General features: G+C 53.4%; 1 protein-coding gene across 3 annotated transcripts in view; it reads right to left on the bottom strand.

Annotated features, from left to right (window-relative positions):
* Positions 1-1,941: 1,941 nt before the first annotated feature.
* PER3 (period circadian regulator 3) overlaps positions 1,942-14,742 on the bottom strand; it is a 30,955-nt gene continuing 18,154 nt past the window's right edge. Inside the window, exons 12-21 of one of the 3 annotated variants that reach the window (XM_090268524.1) lie at positions 14,133-14,259; positions 13,560-13,692; positions 8,854-8,975; positions 8,432-8,605; positions 6,992-7,243; positions 6,080-6,749; positions 4,798-4,901; positions 3,721-3,904; positions 3,024-3,174; positions 1,942-2,084 (exon numbers count right to left, since the gene is read on the bottom strand). In XM_090268524.1, coding sequence (XP_090124650.1) covers positions 2,001-2,084; positions 3,024-3,174; positions 3,721-3,904; positions 4,798-4,901; positions 6,080-6,749; positions 6,992-7,243; positions 8,432-8,605; positions 8,854-8,975; positions 13,560-13,692; positions 14,133-14,259 — 2,001 coding nt within the window. In that variant the 3' untranslated portion in view covers positions 1,942-2,000. The remainder of the gene's footprint in view (positions 2,085-3,023; positions 3,175-3,720; positions 3,905-4,797; positions 4,902-6,079; positions 6,750-6,991; positions 7,244-8,431; positions 8,606-8,853; positions 8,976-13,559; positions 13,693-14,132; positions 14,260-14,742) is intronic. The other 2 variants (XM_090268522.1, XM_090268523.1) reach the window with 2 other exon arrangements.

The following is a 14,742-nucleotide window of genomic DNA, read 5'->3' as shown; positions in this document are numbered from 1 at the left end:
CGCCCCAGCCCCTGGACACGCCAGCTCGTCACCTGTCAAGCCCGAGAACGGTGAGTGGTTGGAGGGACCCGCCTGCCACGAGCACCAGTTTCAGACGAAGCCTCGTACGGCGTACACGCCCCGAGGTGCGCACCAAGGCACAGCGGTGAGCAGACGGGGACAGGAGGAGCACCCGGAGCGCCGGGGAGGAGGGCGCGCGCACACAAACGCAGGACGACCCTGACGGCTCCATGTCCTCGCTGATCCACGCAGCTTAAAACTTTTATCACTACAGAAGGCCACGATGGTTCTACTGATGACAATATCCACGATGATTGATTTTTACAAGTTTGATTATTTTCCATCAAAAACAAAAAACAAAAAACCAAAAAAACAAAACAAAACCACACAAAACACCACACCGAGGACTTCAGAAATCCTTGAACAATCAAGCCGGAGGAGAACATGAGGGTTCTCTATTCATAAAACAGGAATATTTGCTTAATTTTAAGAAATTCCAAGAAATGTCATAGGTAGCATCTGAAAAAGGTTTGGACACCTTGAGAGAAAATTACCTTCCGGGAAATGACTGCTTCCAAAAGCAAATCTAAGGGATGGGGACCGAGGACCTGGCCCAGCAGTGGCCGTGGACAAACAGGCCGCTTCTTCTCGGTGTCATCAGGACACATTTTTATAAAAAGCTGTAAGACTTGAAAGGAGGCAGAAGTGTTTTCCTAAAACCAAACACAACGCAACAGGAGAGTGAGTTAGTCTGTGAAGATAAAGGTTCCCTGGGGCCTCCATTCCCTCCTGCCTCCTCTCTCTGAGCTGCGTGGCCGCGGCCTACGCGCGTCATTCCAAGTCTGCGCAGGACTCGCCGCCTTCCCCGCAGAACAGGGGCTCACTGACCACAGCCCACCCAGACACTTCTTGGAAGACACAAGGACAGCCGTGTGGAGTGCACGGATTTAGGGGGGGGGGGTTCTGCACCCTGCACCCCCGCCTGCCCACCCCAGACTCCCGCGGACCCCCGCTCACTGTGCAGCCCCCTCCGGACACTCACCCTGTTTAGGGGCAAACAGAAGGCAGTGACCAGTCAGACCCTGGGCGGGGTGGAGTCCTTTTTGGTGTAAATTGGTTGAAAAGAAAAGAGTTAACTGTTAGTTTGGGTTTAAACACATTTAAGCACAGATGCATATAAGACCAATATTAATTTCTACTAAACTTTTTATAATCATCATTTTAAAAACCGGTTGAGTTAGAGCTCTTTTGTTCTAAAATGATACGCGAGGGCTAACTACAGCTCCCCGAGGAAGAAGCTCATTGTCAGCAGATCAGTGTTTAAGATGAGACGTGACTTTCCGTGGATAGTGGAAAAGCGAGAGGAAAGGCGTCCGGAAGAGTGATGGTCGAGATGTCCCTGCGAGCTGGTGTCCCCTGGCCCTAGCGGGCAGCACACTCTGACACCGGCAACGCCGAGTGACGTGTGGGCTGTGAGGAAACTGGGGTGTTTGGTGGCCACTGTGGAGGGGACGCCTCACCGGTGCAGACGAGGCACGAGGTTAGGGGACCGTGATGGGACGCGTGTGGGCCGCAGGGGCCTGTCCTCGCAGACGGCCAGGGAAGCGCGTTATGGCACAGAGCGGCAAGATTAACGAGGCTGAGGTGTGGCTGGAGCGCTTCCCAGCTGTTGTTCTCATTAGTTTATTCTGGGTGACACCTGAAATAAAGTTCTGCTGCACACGTACCTTTTCCAAGGCCATCCAAGCTCTTTAGAAGGCAGCTAAACTAGAAAAAAAGCGTATTGACAGTTTTACTACATCAGGAACAGGGAAAGAAAAAGCTTCTATGTACAAAGTCTGCTTCAGAAAAACGATGTCTATGAAAAAGTCAAGAAGGATGACCCTTAACATTCAGCGGTAAGTTCACGGCCATTTAAGGTCGGGGGGGACAGAGGGGCGCAGAGGCCCAGCTGCCCAGCAGGTCCGCGGGGGGCATGCCGCCGGCGCCTCCACGGTCACTCAGCTGCCGTCTTCTGCCGGGTCCTCGCCACGGGGTCCCTCGGCACCCACGGCCGAATCGCTGCTGTGGCAAGTGGCACAGCCCTGCGAGGAAGGACCACAGCAGAAAGGTCATCCGTGGCAGTGTCACCTGGGCAAACGACCTATGTCTGATCCCCCCCCCCCCCAATTCACGTCTAAGACTGCCCATTGCGGCCCATTCCTTACTATCGGAAGGGAAATGACAGCCGCTTCTTAAAAGTTTCTGTTTACATGGTTTTGGGGCTCGTTCTTCATAGACCTTTCTACTCAAAAACCAGAGAAACAGTGTTTAACAAATAGAGATGCTGACAGTAGCCAGCGCAGCACCTTCGTCGTGGCGAGACTGTATCCAGCCCCCCCTAAATGACAGGCTTGCATTCCTTTCCTTAGAAGTGGGGGCGGGGAGGACTGCAAAGCCTTGTTTAACCCATAAGTCTCACATACCTTTTCCTTTGTTATAATTTGTAACTTCACCCCCCACCCCCAGTGTCACAGCTGTCACTGTAGCACCGACCCTGACCAGCGGTCCACGCTGAGCTCCCTGGGAAGTCCTCACAAGAGCGAAGAGACAGCCCAGGGCCCTTGGAAACCCCTGCCGCGTGCGGATACTGCCTCTGGTGTGACCCCCACACCCCGAGTCTCAGCCGCGCGCGCACTCACGCAGGCTGGAAGTGCAACCCCCTTACCGCCCCGCGCCGGGTCAACCCCACATCGGGGCGGGTCTTTGCTCCTCACCGCCCCGTAATACTCCGAGGCGTGGAACCAAAACCCGCGTGCGGTCCAGGAGACGTGTATGAGACTCCGCCGAAGGCCCGCCTCACACAGACGGCACACCATCTGTGCGCCTCGCCTCGCTGGGTTCGGTAAAGCGGGGGACACAACACCCACCGTGGGGCACCTGGGAGGCTGACACTTTCCGCGCGATCCTGCAGTGCAAGTCCGGCGCCCGGAGCGCCACCTGGCCCAGACCCCAGCCCCCGGCGGCCACTGCACCGCGCTTACCTGGACGTCTATTTCTTGAGGGAGAGTCTGCCTCTGGATCCAAGGGTGCACCCGGGCCAGCTCGGCCCTCTGTCCGGGGGAGAACTGGGGCTGCCACCGCCGCATGCTCACCAGCTTTTCCAGGTCTTCTTTCAGGACAGTTTCCCTGGCCCTGAAACCAAATGGACACGTGAGACCTGAGTGGTCCTGAGCGAGGCCTGCCGAGGCACGGCCATCCTGCTGGGTGCGCGATGTACTTCATGGCGCGTGTCACTGTGCCATGCACACATCAGAAACGAGCGGATCCCTTCTCTGTGCAGCTGGGAAAACCGGGTCTCCCCCTCCTGGTGCCCGGCGTTCTAACGAGGCCCACAGAAGGGACCGGCTTCCCTCGCGCGTCTCCTGGAGTGAACACAAGGTCCGGGCCTGAAAGGAGAAGCCTGTGCTTAGGCGCCACCTTGGAAGGCATGGCCTTTGTCTTTGTCCTGTGTCTTCTGACGGCGACACATCTGCTTAGCCTAGATCCACGCACGTGTGGCACCCCCACTCTGGGCCCCTTTTAAGAAATCATTCGTCATCTGACTTCAAATGAATGAACCTGAACATACATTTCCCTAAGGGTATGTAGAGAAACATTCAAAAGTTGCTTCGTGTTAAAAACACATTCAGAACCCACTGAGAAACCCCCTGGAAGTGGGCCTTCGAGGGGCCCTCTCACCTCTCGGGCACCTGGTACGTCATGAGCACACACTCGGGGGTCTGCCTTATCATCCTCCAGATGGACTCGTCCCCCAAACTCGGAAATGCCACTTTGTTCTGTAGCTGCTGAGACCGCTGCTCATTCGGGGTGATTTCACAGGAATAATCACTGCTAGCAAAATATAAGTTGCCGCTGCTGGGTTCTGTCAAGAATCAACACAAGGGCCAATTAGAAAATACCCGTCACGGCCGGTTTGCCAGACTGGCCCTCATTCTTCAGAGACTGCAGCCACGACCTGATGCTCGTCACCTCCCGGCGCGGCCGTCGACCAGGCTCCTGGAGGGTCCCCAGGTCCCTGCCTCAGCCCCGCTGTCTTGCTCGCTTGTTCATTTGTTCATCTGCAGACCTGGAGTCATGCCTTCGCCCAGAGGCCATCGCTCAGTAACACTCTTTGCAAAACCTCAGACTTCATAACCATCAAGTGTCAACTCTGACAATGCCAACGATCGATCCTGTGCAATCCAAACCCACGAAGCCACGGACACAGAGGAAGGCACAGAGGACAGGGTGCCTTGGTTCTACAGGAAGTTCATCATCCCCGGAAGGATCATCAGAAAGCTGGTAATCCTGCTATAGTTCTCTGTCATTTACGATCGCATCAGATACGTGACATCCTTCAGGATAATTTTAGAAAATATGTATGTGAAAGACCTGCACACGGAAAGCTGCAAACGTTGCTGAGAAAAATTCGAGGCCTACGTAAACAAGAAGCTACCATGCTCATGGGTCAGACGCAGCACTGTCAGGGCGATAATTCTCCAAACACTGGCCTACAGAGTCAGCACACTGCTCATCAAAATCCAGCAGGTTTTTAGTTTTTAAATTTTTTAGTAGAAACTAAGAACCTCCTTCTACAATGTGCGTGGACAAAGGGCCTACAGTACCCACAACTATTCTGAAAGGAAGACCAGAGTTGGAGGACGTAACCCACCGGCGCTGGAGACGAGCCTGAGAGCGACACGGAGAGCCGAGAAGCCCGGCCCCGCCCCGGCCCCCACAGCAGGGCTGGAGGAAGGCGCCATCTGGGTTCCCCACCTGACGCCGCAGAGCCAGGTCCGGACGGAGACTCCCTGGGAAGGGACAGGCCGCCGGCAGTAAGAGGGTGGCTGCTCTCCCCGCTGTGGTCTGTGACACACTGCTAGGAAGTAAGAACATGAGAAGAGACTGTCACATCTCAGTATTACAAAATAACCAGGGGAGCTCCAACTGCACACGTCAAACAGAATGAGGTGCCGGGAAAAACTGAGATGCTGAACAGCTTCAGTCTGAGCCCAGGAATGTGGTCCAAGTTCCTCTGTGTATAATATTCAAGATGCTGGGTTTCTTTTGAGCGCCGACTACGTGCTATAGACCATACCATTGTGCGTTTTAATGTTTGTTTTTTGTCATTCAGAAAAGATGTACCCAACATTTTACCTGCTCCAAGCACTGTCCCCATTACCAGGACTGTGACAGTAAACAGGACGAAGGTCCAGCTCCCCTGGAACTCACACTGCTTGGTGGAGGGGGAAGAACTCCATATATCGGTTCATTTGGTCCTGAGAGTAAGCCACGCAGCATTAATCTTTCCGTTATGGGTGCAATAACCCGCCTATGCTAACCCACCAGCTCACAGGCGACAGGGCTGGGACCCATGTCCCTTCCACAGCCCAGGACTTGCTCCCTGGGAGGCGCTGCCAGGCCTGGGAGCTGCGGCAGGTGCACGAATCGCAGGCTTGCAGAACTAAGCACGTTCTCCTGATTTGGACGTGTTAAAAAATACAAGGTATCATGCCTTGAAGGGAAGACAGAGAAACACTGTGTAGACACTGACAGCCACCTTGGATCCTATTCCAAATGTGACATGGTGATCTGAGGGCGCCTTTTCAGGTAATGGGATGGAAAGTTAAAAGAAAACTGACCAAAGAAATTCCTGACTTTTGAAAGGGCCGTGTAGAAATGGGAAACTAATAACCGCTGGGCCTGACAGACAGACAGACAGCCCCTCCCGCCTCGGCACAGCTGCTGTCCCACCGCTGTGCCCCCGGTGAGACCGCTGAATTCCTGTCTTACCAGACCCAGCCACGGCCGTAGGTAAGAAAATAGATTTTACAGGCAATGAACATGTAAGTTTAATGCTTGGGTCCCAAAGTTTGAAGGCGGATGAGACTTAGTTTGCAGAGAGAACGTGATGAAAGCGCTTTGGGAAAGCCACGCGCAGGGGCCGGGAGACCAGGGCCGGTTCCTGCAGGGCCACCGTGGTCCCGCGGCTTCCCCGCTCGGGTGTCCGCGCGGAGCCCCGGGCGACAGCCTCGCCTTCAGTCCCCTCCTGGTCGTGCGCCTGCGCTCCCGGGCTGCGCCCCTCCTCACCTGCTCCGCAGACGCACAGGACCCCGGCAGGTCTTCCTGCAGCAGGTCCAGCTGCAGCGGGGAGCTGCCCCTCGAGCTGAGGAACGGGGGCTCTTGGCTCTGGGGCTCCCAGGGCTCCCCAGGCCCGCTCTGGTCGGTGACTGGAGACGGTGCTGCCCCATTTGGAGCTACTGGTGACACCGAGGGTGGCATTTCAGAAGGGCCTGCTGCTCCCAGGAACAGATACGGAGGGAATGAGGGCGCCAGCAGATGACAGTCTGGGGGGCCGGGCAGGAAAATGGCCACATAAGGCGAAGGGACAGCCGGGAAGGGCGGCCTGGGAGGACAGTCCGGTGCCGTCACCGGGGCTGCGTGCTCTCCCCCCAGCAAGGTCGCGGTGGGCAGCGGGAGCACTGGCATGAGGTAAGGGGCCTGGCTGGGAGCCGTCACCGTCACCGCAGCCGGGAGCGACAGGCCGGGGGTGTGGAGCGGGGAGGCGGGGGACAGGTGCCAGGGCTGCGCGTTCCGGATGCCCGCAGGGACGCGGGGACAGCAGGCGGTCTCAGCGCACTGGCCGTCCAGTGGCTCCCGCGGCTTCTTCCGCCTGGGCTTCCCCTTCCTGCCACCAGCCGGGCGGGCCTGCCTGCAGGTCGCGTCTCCTGAGGGGACAGAGAGGGGCGCACGATGCAAGCCTGGCCGCAGGAGTCCCGGGGAGGCCACAGCGCTGTCTGCCGCGGTGGCGAGAAGACGCGGGGACCAGAGGCCGCTAACGGTGGAACCGATCCCAGCCGCGCCCGGCCGGCGTCCCAGGCCTCGTCGCGCCCTGTCCCCGGCGCCGGCAGGTGGCTTACCGACCGGCGGGCTGCGAACGGAGACGGGGCACGTTCTCAACCCCGAGTACCTGGGGCGGAGGCGTCCGGGGCGTTGCCTCGGCTTTCGTGCTGCAGATAGGCGCTGTAGGGGGACGCCAGCATCTTTTCGCGGAACCTGTCCACGTAGTTCTGCTCCTCCTTCTGCGTGTGGGCGGACAGGGCAGCCTGCGTGAGCCCCACGCGCCTGATGTCCTCCGCGGCCAGCGCAGCCGCCGGCGTGGGGGGCGGCCCGCGCGCGCAGGCGGGGCCGGCTTCCTCGGCTGGAGTCGGTTCTGCCGAGGCTGAGGCGGGAGAAGAGAGATTTCACTGAAGCTGCTGCCAGCTATTTGCATTTCTTCAGTTTCACCAACTTAACGACCTTTCAAAAAGTTTTACGGACGTTATTACAACAGCTGGAATACAAAAGCTTCATCGGCCCAGCACAATCATTCTTCCTATTTTTTCTGCCTGCCTTTGTATCCTTTGTACACCTGGGTATTAGTTTTACGGAGCTATAGGAGTCGACGGGAAGACTTAGGTACTTACTTAAATCTTGCTTTTGTTGTAAATACTTTTCTATCTCCCTGAACATTTCAACATGTTTCTTTTTATCTCTGAATTTATTTTTTAATCTGTAATATATTCACGTGGTTCAAAACCCAGCGCGCTGTCTTTGGCTCACGGGCCACCCAGTCCAATCTCACCGCGGTTTCGTCTCTGGCCTTCTCCCACCGACCCGCAGCCCACCCATCAGAACCACACCCTCCGTCTCAGACGGTGGCTGTGAGGGTGCAAGGAGGCCACCTGCTGTGAAGGATGTAGGACGGGGCCGGCCCCCAGACACAGCCCCCTCGTGTTAGCTGACAGCCCGCGGAGCGCAAGCCGAGGAAATTAAAGCCAACCGGAGAACCCGACTTAACGCGTCTGTCACTGTTTTCCTGAACCCACCAAACTGTGAGGAGTAATGAGTAAGTCCAAAGGACAGGACGCAGTAGAAAGGAATAAAAAGAAGATAGCAGAATAATTTACCGAGTCATTATATTGTTAAATGAACAGTGATCAGACCAACACAAAACCCTCTGTGTATATGCATGTATGTACGTGTGTGTATGTGTGTCTACATATAAATTCTATCTCGGCACAACTGCGAAGTTTGAAACAGACACCTTCTTTCAAGGTCGGCCACAGGGGCCCGCCTGCGTCAGTGACGCCAGCGCCACCTGAACATTTGCTGCTACAGTCAGTGTTCTAAGTGCGTCACGTGTGTCCGCTGGTCTGGCTGACAAATGACATAACTAAGACATACGTCTGAACATATGTATGTGTGTAGCCAATGTAACATTGCACTTCCCAAAATACTTCAACTGAATTAGAGAAAGAAGTATTTGCATTTAGAAGTTACTGCTTCGCGAATGGCACCAATGACTTCTGTCTGCTCACAGCAGTGTGTCTACACGCGGCCTGTGTGAAGTTCAAGGTCAGGGTGGTACCTGGCCCTGGTGGCGGCACGTGGACCATGGTGCTGCTGCAGCTGCACCGGCTGATGCCAGAGCCCAGGCTCAGCGCCACAGCGGACAGGCTCCGGGGGGTACTTGCGGCAGCGTCCGCGGACCGTCCATCAGCTGGCACTCCCGCCCGAGGGGTGGCTGGGATCTGAGAAGTAGCTGGGGACGCAGGAAAGGTGACGGTGAAGAGAAAAACTCCCAATGGGAAAGTTACGTTACAGACCAAGGAGTTTGCAGACATTTACAACCGACAGGTAACGGCCTAGGGACCACAGAGAGGGCCACGAAACTAGGATCATTTGTGATGACAAGGAAATAATTCAAGTCACGGAATTACGGACGAACACAGAGAAAGGGGTGGCTTCGCAATCATCCCTGTCACCTAACGACGGAGGCATTTCCGTTACCTCGCGAAGCCTGGCCCTCGTCCGCCCTGTGGTTCTGCCTGTCCTCCTCGGAGGAGGAGGTTGTGTTTGTGCAGGACACGCACTTCCTTTTCAAGGCTGGGATGCTGTAGCTCTTCAGGTACCTGCGACGACACGAGGAGGTCGGGTATTCTCACCTGGCCCCGAACTCGGCCCTCTCCCTCTTGGCTTTTCTCACACCACTTCAGTCTGGGATACCCCGTACTGCCTTTTGTTAAATAAGTGCACTGAATACATTTGACACGTAACGTTGTATAAGTCTGACGTGTGCCCTGACATATTTATACACCGTAACACGACTGCTGATGTAGATACTTACCACCTTACAAAACACAGTATATTACTGTGTATACTCATCGTATTATGCGTTACATCTCTGTGGCTCGTTCACCAGCTGCTGTAAGACCGGACCCCGAAACACCATCACACGTACGCCTGTGCCCAGTCCCCTGGTAACCCTCGTCTGACTGCTTTTCACAGGCGTTACTTTTTTAGATTCCGCATCTAAGTGCCATCCTAAGTACTGGACTGTCGGTCTGACTGGTCTTGCTTAGCACACTGTGCTGTGAAGGTGCGTCCATCCCCATTGTTCCCAGTGGGAGGCACTCTTCCTTCCGCACGGCTGAGTCATGCCCCACGTGCACCTGCCACACTTTCCACCCACCTGTTGATGGGCATTTGGGCTGTTCCCATATCGTGACCACCACGGGTCGTCGTCGGCAGCCGTCCGTCTCGAGAGACGATGGTGTAGCTTCTTAAGAGTCTATCTGCACCGCCGAGAATGGCCGCGCAGTCCGACTCGGGAGTGACACGGCATCTGTCCCCTCCCGTGTCGAATCGACACCTTGCGATGACGCTGGAGTGTCCTCTCCAGTGGAGCTGAAGCTACAGAGCCTGGGCAGGGTGATATGGAGGGTCTGCTGTTGCCCATGCAGCAGATCCCCCCTCTCTTCGCAGCTGAAGGGTCCAAGGGAAAGACGGAGTCGATACAGCTTGGCTTCAGGTGCGCCGCAGGAGTTGCCGGTGTTGACTACAACGTCAAACCGCCTTAGGGACTCCGGCTCCGGATTTTCTGTCGGGGTTTGCTCCCTTAGCCTTTCCCCAGAAGAGGTATGCCGCAAGGCAGCGGAGGTTTTTTGGAGTCAGAGTTTTCCTTCTCTGATGTGCCCTGACTGGAAGATCGAACCAGTGACACTTAGCTCGCAGGCCGACGCTCAATCCACTGAGCCAAACCAGCCAGAGCTGAATATATATATATACATATACACGGGTACTGCTGTGATAAACCCGGCAGTGCCCATGTCTCGTCAAAGCCCTGCTTCCATTTCCTTTGGGTAAACACCCAGAGGCTGGGTTGCTGAAGTGCGTGGTGGATTTATTCTTAGTTGCTGACGAGCCACTGTGTGGTCTTCTGTGGTGGTTGGACCTATGTATGTTTCCACCACCACCACCACCAGATAAAGGTTCCCTTCTCCCGTCCTCACCAGCACCTACGGTCCCGTCTTCCTGACGACATCCGCTCTGAGAGGTGTGGGCCACCAGCCCATCGTGGTGGCTTTGACGTGCGTTTCCACGGTGCCGAGCATTAGTTCAGGTGCTCGCTGGCCATTCTGACATCCTCTTTGGGCAACTGTCTACTTAGTTCTCCTGCCCATTTAAAAATTGGATTTCTTGTTGTCGTGGACTGACCTCTGTATTTTTTGCATGTGACCCATCTGATGTGGGTTTACAAAAATCTCCCATTCTGTAGGTTGTTTTTTAATTTTGCTGTTTCTTATGCCGTGCAGAGCTTTTGCGTCGGATGCAGTTCTGCTTGTTGACATGGGCTGCTATTTGTGCTTTTGGCGTGGTATCAAAAAACCACCGCTTAGAGCAGGATCAACGGGCTTCCTTCCCATGTTTTCTTCCTGGAGTTTTATGGTATTGGGTCTTATGTTTCAGTTTTTGATCTATTTTAATTTTGCTGAGTGGTATGGGATGGGGTCCAATTTCATGGTTTTGCATGTGTTTCTCCAATTTTCCCAGCACTATGTATGTTAAAGAAACTGTCCTTTTCCTATTGGGTGTTCTTGGCTCCCTTATCAAGTATTAGTGGAATATATCTGCATATCTTACATCGATGTTTATTTGTGTGCCTGTGTCAGGCTGGGTTATTTTTTCTTTTTTTTTACTGTAACTTTGTAGTATAGTTTGAGATCTGGCAGTGTGATGCCTCTGGACTTGTCCTTTTTTCTCAGGATGGCTTTGGGGTCTTTTGCGATTCCACACAAATTTTAGGGTTGTTTCTTCTACTTCTGGAAAGAATGCCTTTCATGTTTTGATGGGGTCTGCGCTGAATCTGTAGATTGCTCTGGGTAGTATGGTCATTTCAACAATATTAACTCCTCCTGTCCGTGAACACGGGATGCCAACATGGGCTTGCGCCTTCGTCATGTTCCTCAGCAACGTCTTCTGGTTGTCATTGGGCAGCTCTTCCACTCTCTCGGTTAAATTTATCCCTATGTATTTTATAGTTTTGACGCTACTGTGAATTAGATGATTTTCTTTCTTTCTTTTTCAGATGCTTCACCCTCAGTGTAAAGGAACGCACGTGATTTATATGTTGATTTTGTACCCTACCACTTCACTGAAAACACTGATTAATTCCAACAGTTTTTTGACCGACTCTTTGGGATTTCCTATATATAAGATCATATCGTAGCAAATAGCAACAACTTTATTTTACTTTTCCTTTCCAGTTTGGATGCCTCTTCTTCCTTTGTCTTGCCTAAATGCTCCACTAGGACTTCCAATATTATACGGAATGGGAGCCGTGAGAGTGGGCATCCTTGTTACTGATTTCAGAGAAAACACTTTTTTCCCATCAAATAGAATGTCAGCTGCGGGTCTGTTGTGTATGGCCTTTCCTACGGTAATGTATGTTCCTTCTGTATCAAATCTGTATAGGTTCTTAAAAAAAAAATCATAAAAGGATGTTGTATTTTCTCAAATGCTTTTTCTACATTCCAGGGATAAATTCTTGAATTCCAGGGATAAAGTCCACTTGGCCATGGGGTATAATCCTTTTAACGTGTTGTTTAATTTGCTAATATTTTGCTGAGAATTTTGTATCTACCTCCCTCAGGTATGTTAGTGTACAGTTTCCTTTTCCTGTGGTACCCTTATCTGGTTTTGGTGTCAATATAGTGCTGACTGCTTCTGTTTTTGGAGTACCCATGATCCTGATGCTGGATTTTCAAATGGTAGCTGATAAGCTCTCATAGGATTTATTCGTGTTTCAAAAATCTCTCTTCTTCAACTGTAGTCATTTCTAGATTCCTATCTCCCACCTCATTAACTCTTGGTTCCATCTGACTTGTTTGTACTCCCAATGCAGCCTTCATCTCATTTACTGGGTTCTTCAATTCCAGAGTTTGGTGCTTTTTAGAATTTCAATCTTTTTGGTAAAGTACTCCTTTTACTTGTTAACTTTATTCTTGAGATCATTGTACGGCCTTCCTGAATTTTCTTGTAGCTTGCTGAATTTCTTCCTAACAGCTAGTTTGCACTTTTATCAGTCTGGTGGCAGTATGCGTGTCTTTGGATCCGGCTGTTGGAAAACTGCTGTTTTCTCTTTGTGATCCCGTCTTGCCGTGACTTTTCACAGTGTTTGATGAAAAGTGCCTCTGCCGCTGCGGGGAAGTAACAGATGCCCTTCTAGTTCAGGCAAGGACTTGTCCCCTTCGATTCTAACAGTTTAACAGGTTGGTGATGAGCAGTCTTCCTTCTGCTGTCCAGAAAGTGGCGCGACGCTTTGTCTCACTGGTGCTAAGGTTGGGAGCACGTACGTATTTAAAAAGCTGCTGGAAGGAAAAACCAAGGGCAGCAGCAGAGCAGGAGAACCGTGTGCTCAGCACTGAGGCTTTAGGTGCGCCTACGGCCCGACAGAGGGGTCCCCGAGTTGGGGGCGGGGGTCCCCAGAGGTTCGTGGACAGTCCTCTTCCCAGAAGGCCGGGCCGATGTCTTCCTTCAGTTGTCTCTGCCTGCCTACTTCCTGTTCCTTTCCCTCCCTGTGGTCTCCCTCGGAGAGAGCCAAGGGTCCCTCCGACTGCAGGACACGTGGCTGGGCTGAGCCTGCTCACCACCCTCACCCTTGACCTCCCCTGTCAGGCAGGTCACGTGGGCCCGCTGCTGGACCTGCTGCCGTGCTTGTGGCCCAGCCCCCCCACGCGCAGGTGAGTGGGTGGACAGGTGTCTCGGGGGCCTGTATGTCGTGCAGAGGTCCTTTTCATGGTTACGGATGTTCAAGTAGTTGAAAACTGAAGGAGAGAGAAAACGGGAAGCTGCTGACCGTGCGCTTCTTCCTTGTTGGCATCTTCCCCGACATCCTGGCCTGAGTCACTGGGCTGTGGCCTCTGTTTCTGTGGTCGTGAATTGACCTTCAAATCCCACGTCATTGAAACTGGCCAAATGCAGGCCTTGTCGTCTCAACTACCCAGCAGCTCCTTCAAAAAAGGCTGCGTGTTCTGATGTTGTGCATCCCCCGAAACGCCGAGCATGTTATAAACTGTATGTAGGCAGTCCATTAATGTCTATTGATTTGTAGTGAAAAATCAAGACAACAGCTATTAGACATTATACAAAGGCTTCACAAGTACAATGTATGCTTTTGGAAAAACAAACATGTTATCAAAATGCGTGTTTCATACCTGATAACACTATCAATGCAGTTGATTTGCTGATAGGAGGGACTATGCGGACCTTTTCTCAAATCCTCACAAGACTCAGCGTTCGTGCTATGATTTTTCAATGTCTGTAAGGAAGAAGAGGGCTTCTGCTCACCTAAAAGAGAATGAAAGTACGTACAATTAAAAATATATTCTTCTTCTTTTAAAAGATTATTTTTAGACAGAGGAGCGGGGAGGGAGAAAAGGAGGGAAACATCGACGTGTGAGGGAAACACAGTTGCCTCTCGTGTGTCCCCAGCTGGGGCCCTGGCCCGCAACCCAGGCCTGTGCCGCGCCTGGGAATTGAACCGGCGACATTCCGGTTCGTAGGCCGGCGCTCAAATCCCGGAGCCGCAGCAGCAGGGGAAGCAACCACGTCCTAGTGCCCCTGAGCTTTCAGAGCAGAACTCGCTACTGCCATTGCCATTATCACCATTCCTCCCTGGGCAGGTGACCCCAAAAGCGCAGCAGAGCGCCACGGCTCCCCGCGCACGCACACCCTGTCTGTGCCGAGGGCGCAGGGCGCGCGAGGGGCCGGGGTTCCTGCTGACTCACCGCGAGGCTGTCCTGGGTGCGTCCGCGTCGCTGGCTTGTTGGGTGCTTTGGCCATTGACTCGATGTACAGCTGCTGGCCCAGGTTTTTGATTTTGTTCACGCTGGCATAGACCTGCTGCAAAGTCAGCTTAGGGGAAAGAATAAATATGTTTCAGATATAATAGAAATGAACGTTAGAACGTATATAACAAAGTACATTTAACTTCCGGTTCCCCGCACACACGATAACGAAAAGCAAAGTAGCCCCCGGAATTCAGCGCCCAGCCCGGGACACGGGCACGGACACCCTCAGCCCGTCTGTCACAGAGCGGCAGCTGCCGGGGGGGGGAGGGGGGGGGCGGGCGCGGGGCCCGGGTGAGAAAGGCGACGGCGTTGAGCAAAGCCACCCCAAACCGCCACCTCCCACAGACACGGACGCAGACCCAGACGACGGTAAGTGTCCGCCAGGGGGAAAGGGGGCGGGGGAGGGAGACAGGGTACGGGGGGACGGAAGCAGACTTGGGGCGCTGAACACACCATGCAACATACGGATGGCGGATTACAGAACTACACCCCTGAACCCTGTATAATTTTACTAACCAATGTCACCCCAATAAATTCAATACAAATA

This window comes from Furipterus horrens, unplaced genomic scaffold (assembly GCF_987537825.1).
Source record: "Furipterus horrens unplaced genomic scaffold, mFurHor1.1.pri manual_scaffold_3, whole genome shotgun sequence".
NCBI lineage: Eukaryota > Metazoa > Chordata > Mammalia > Chiroptera > Furipteridae > Furipterus > Furipterus horrens.
This window is presented reverse-complemented; position numbering and strand designations above follow the sequence as displayed.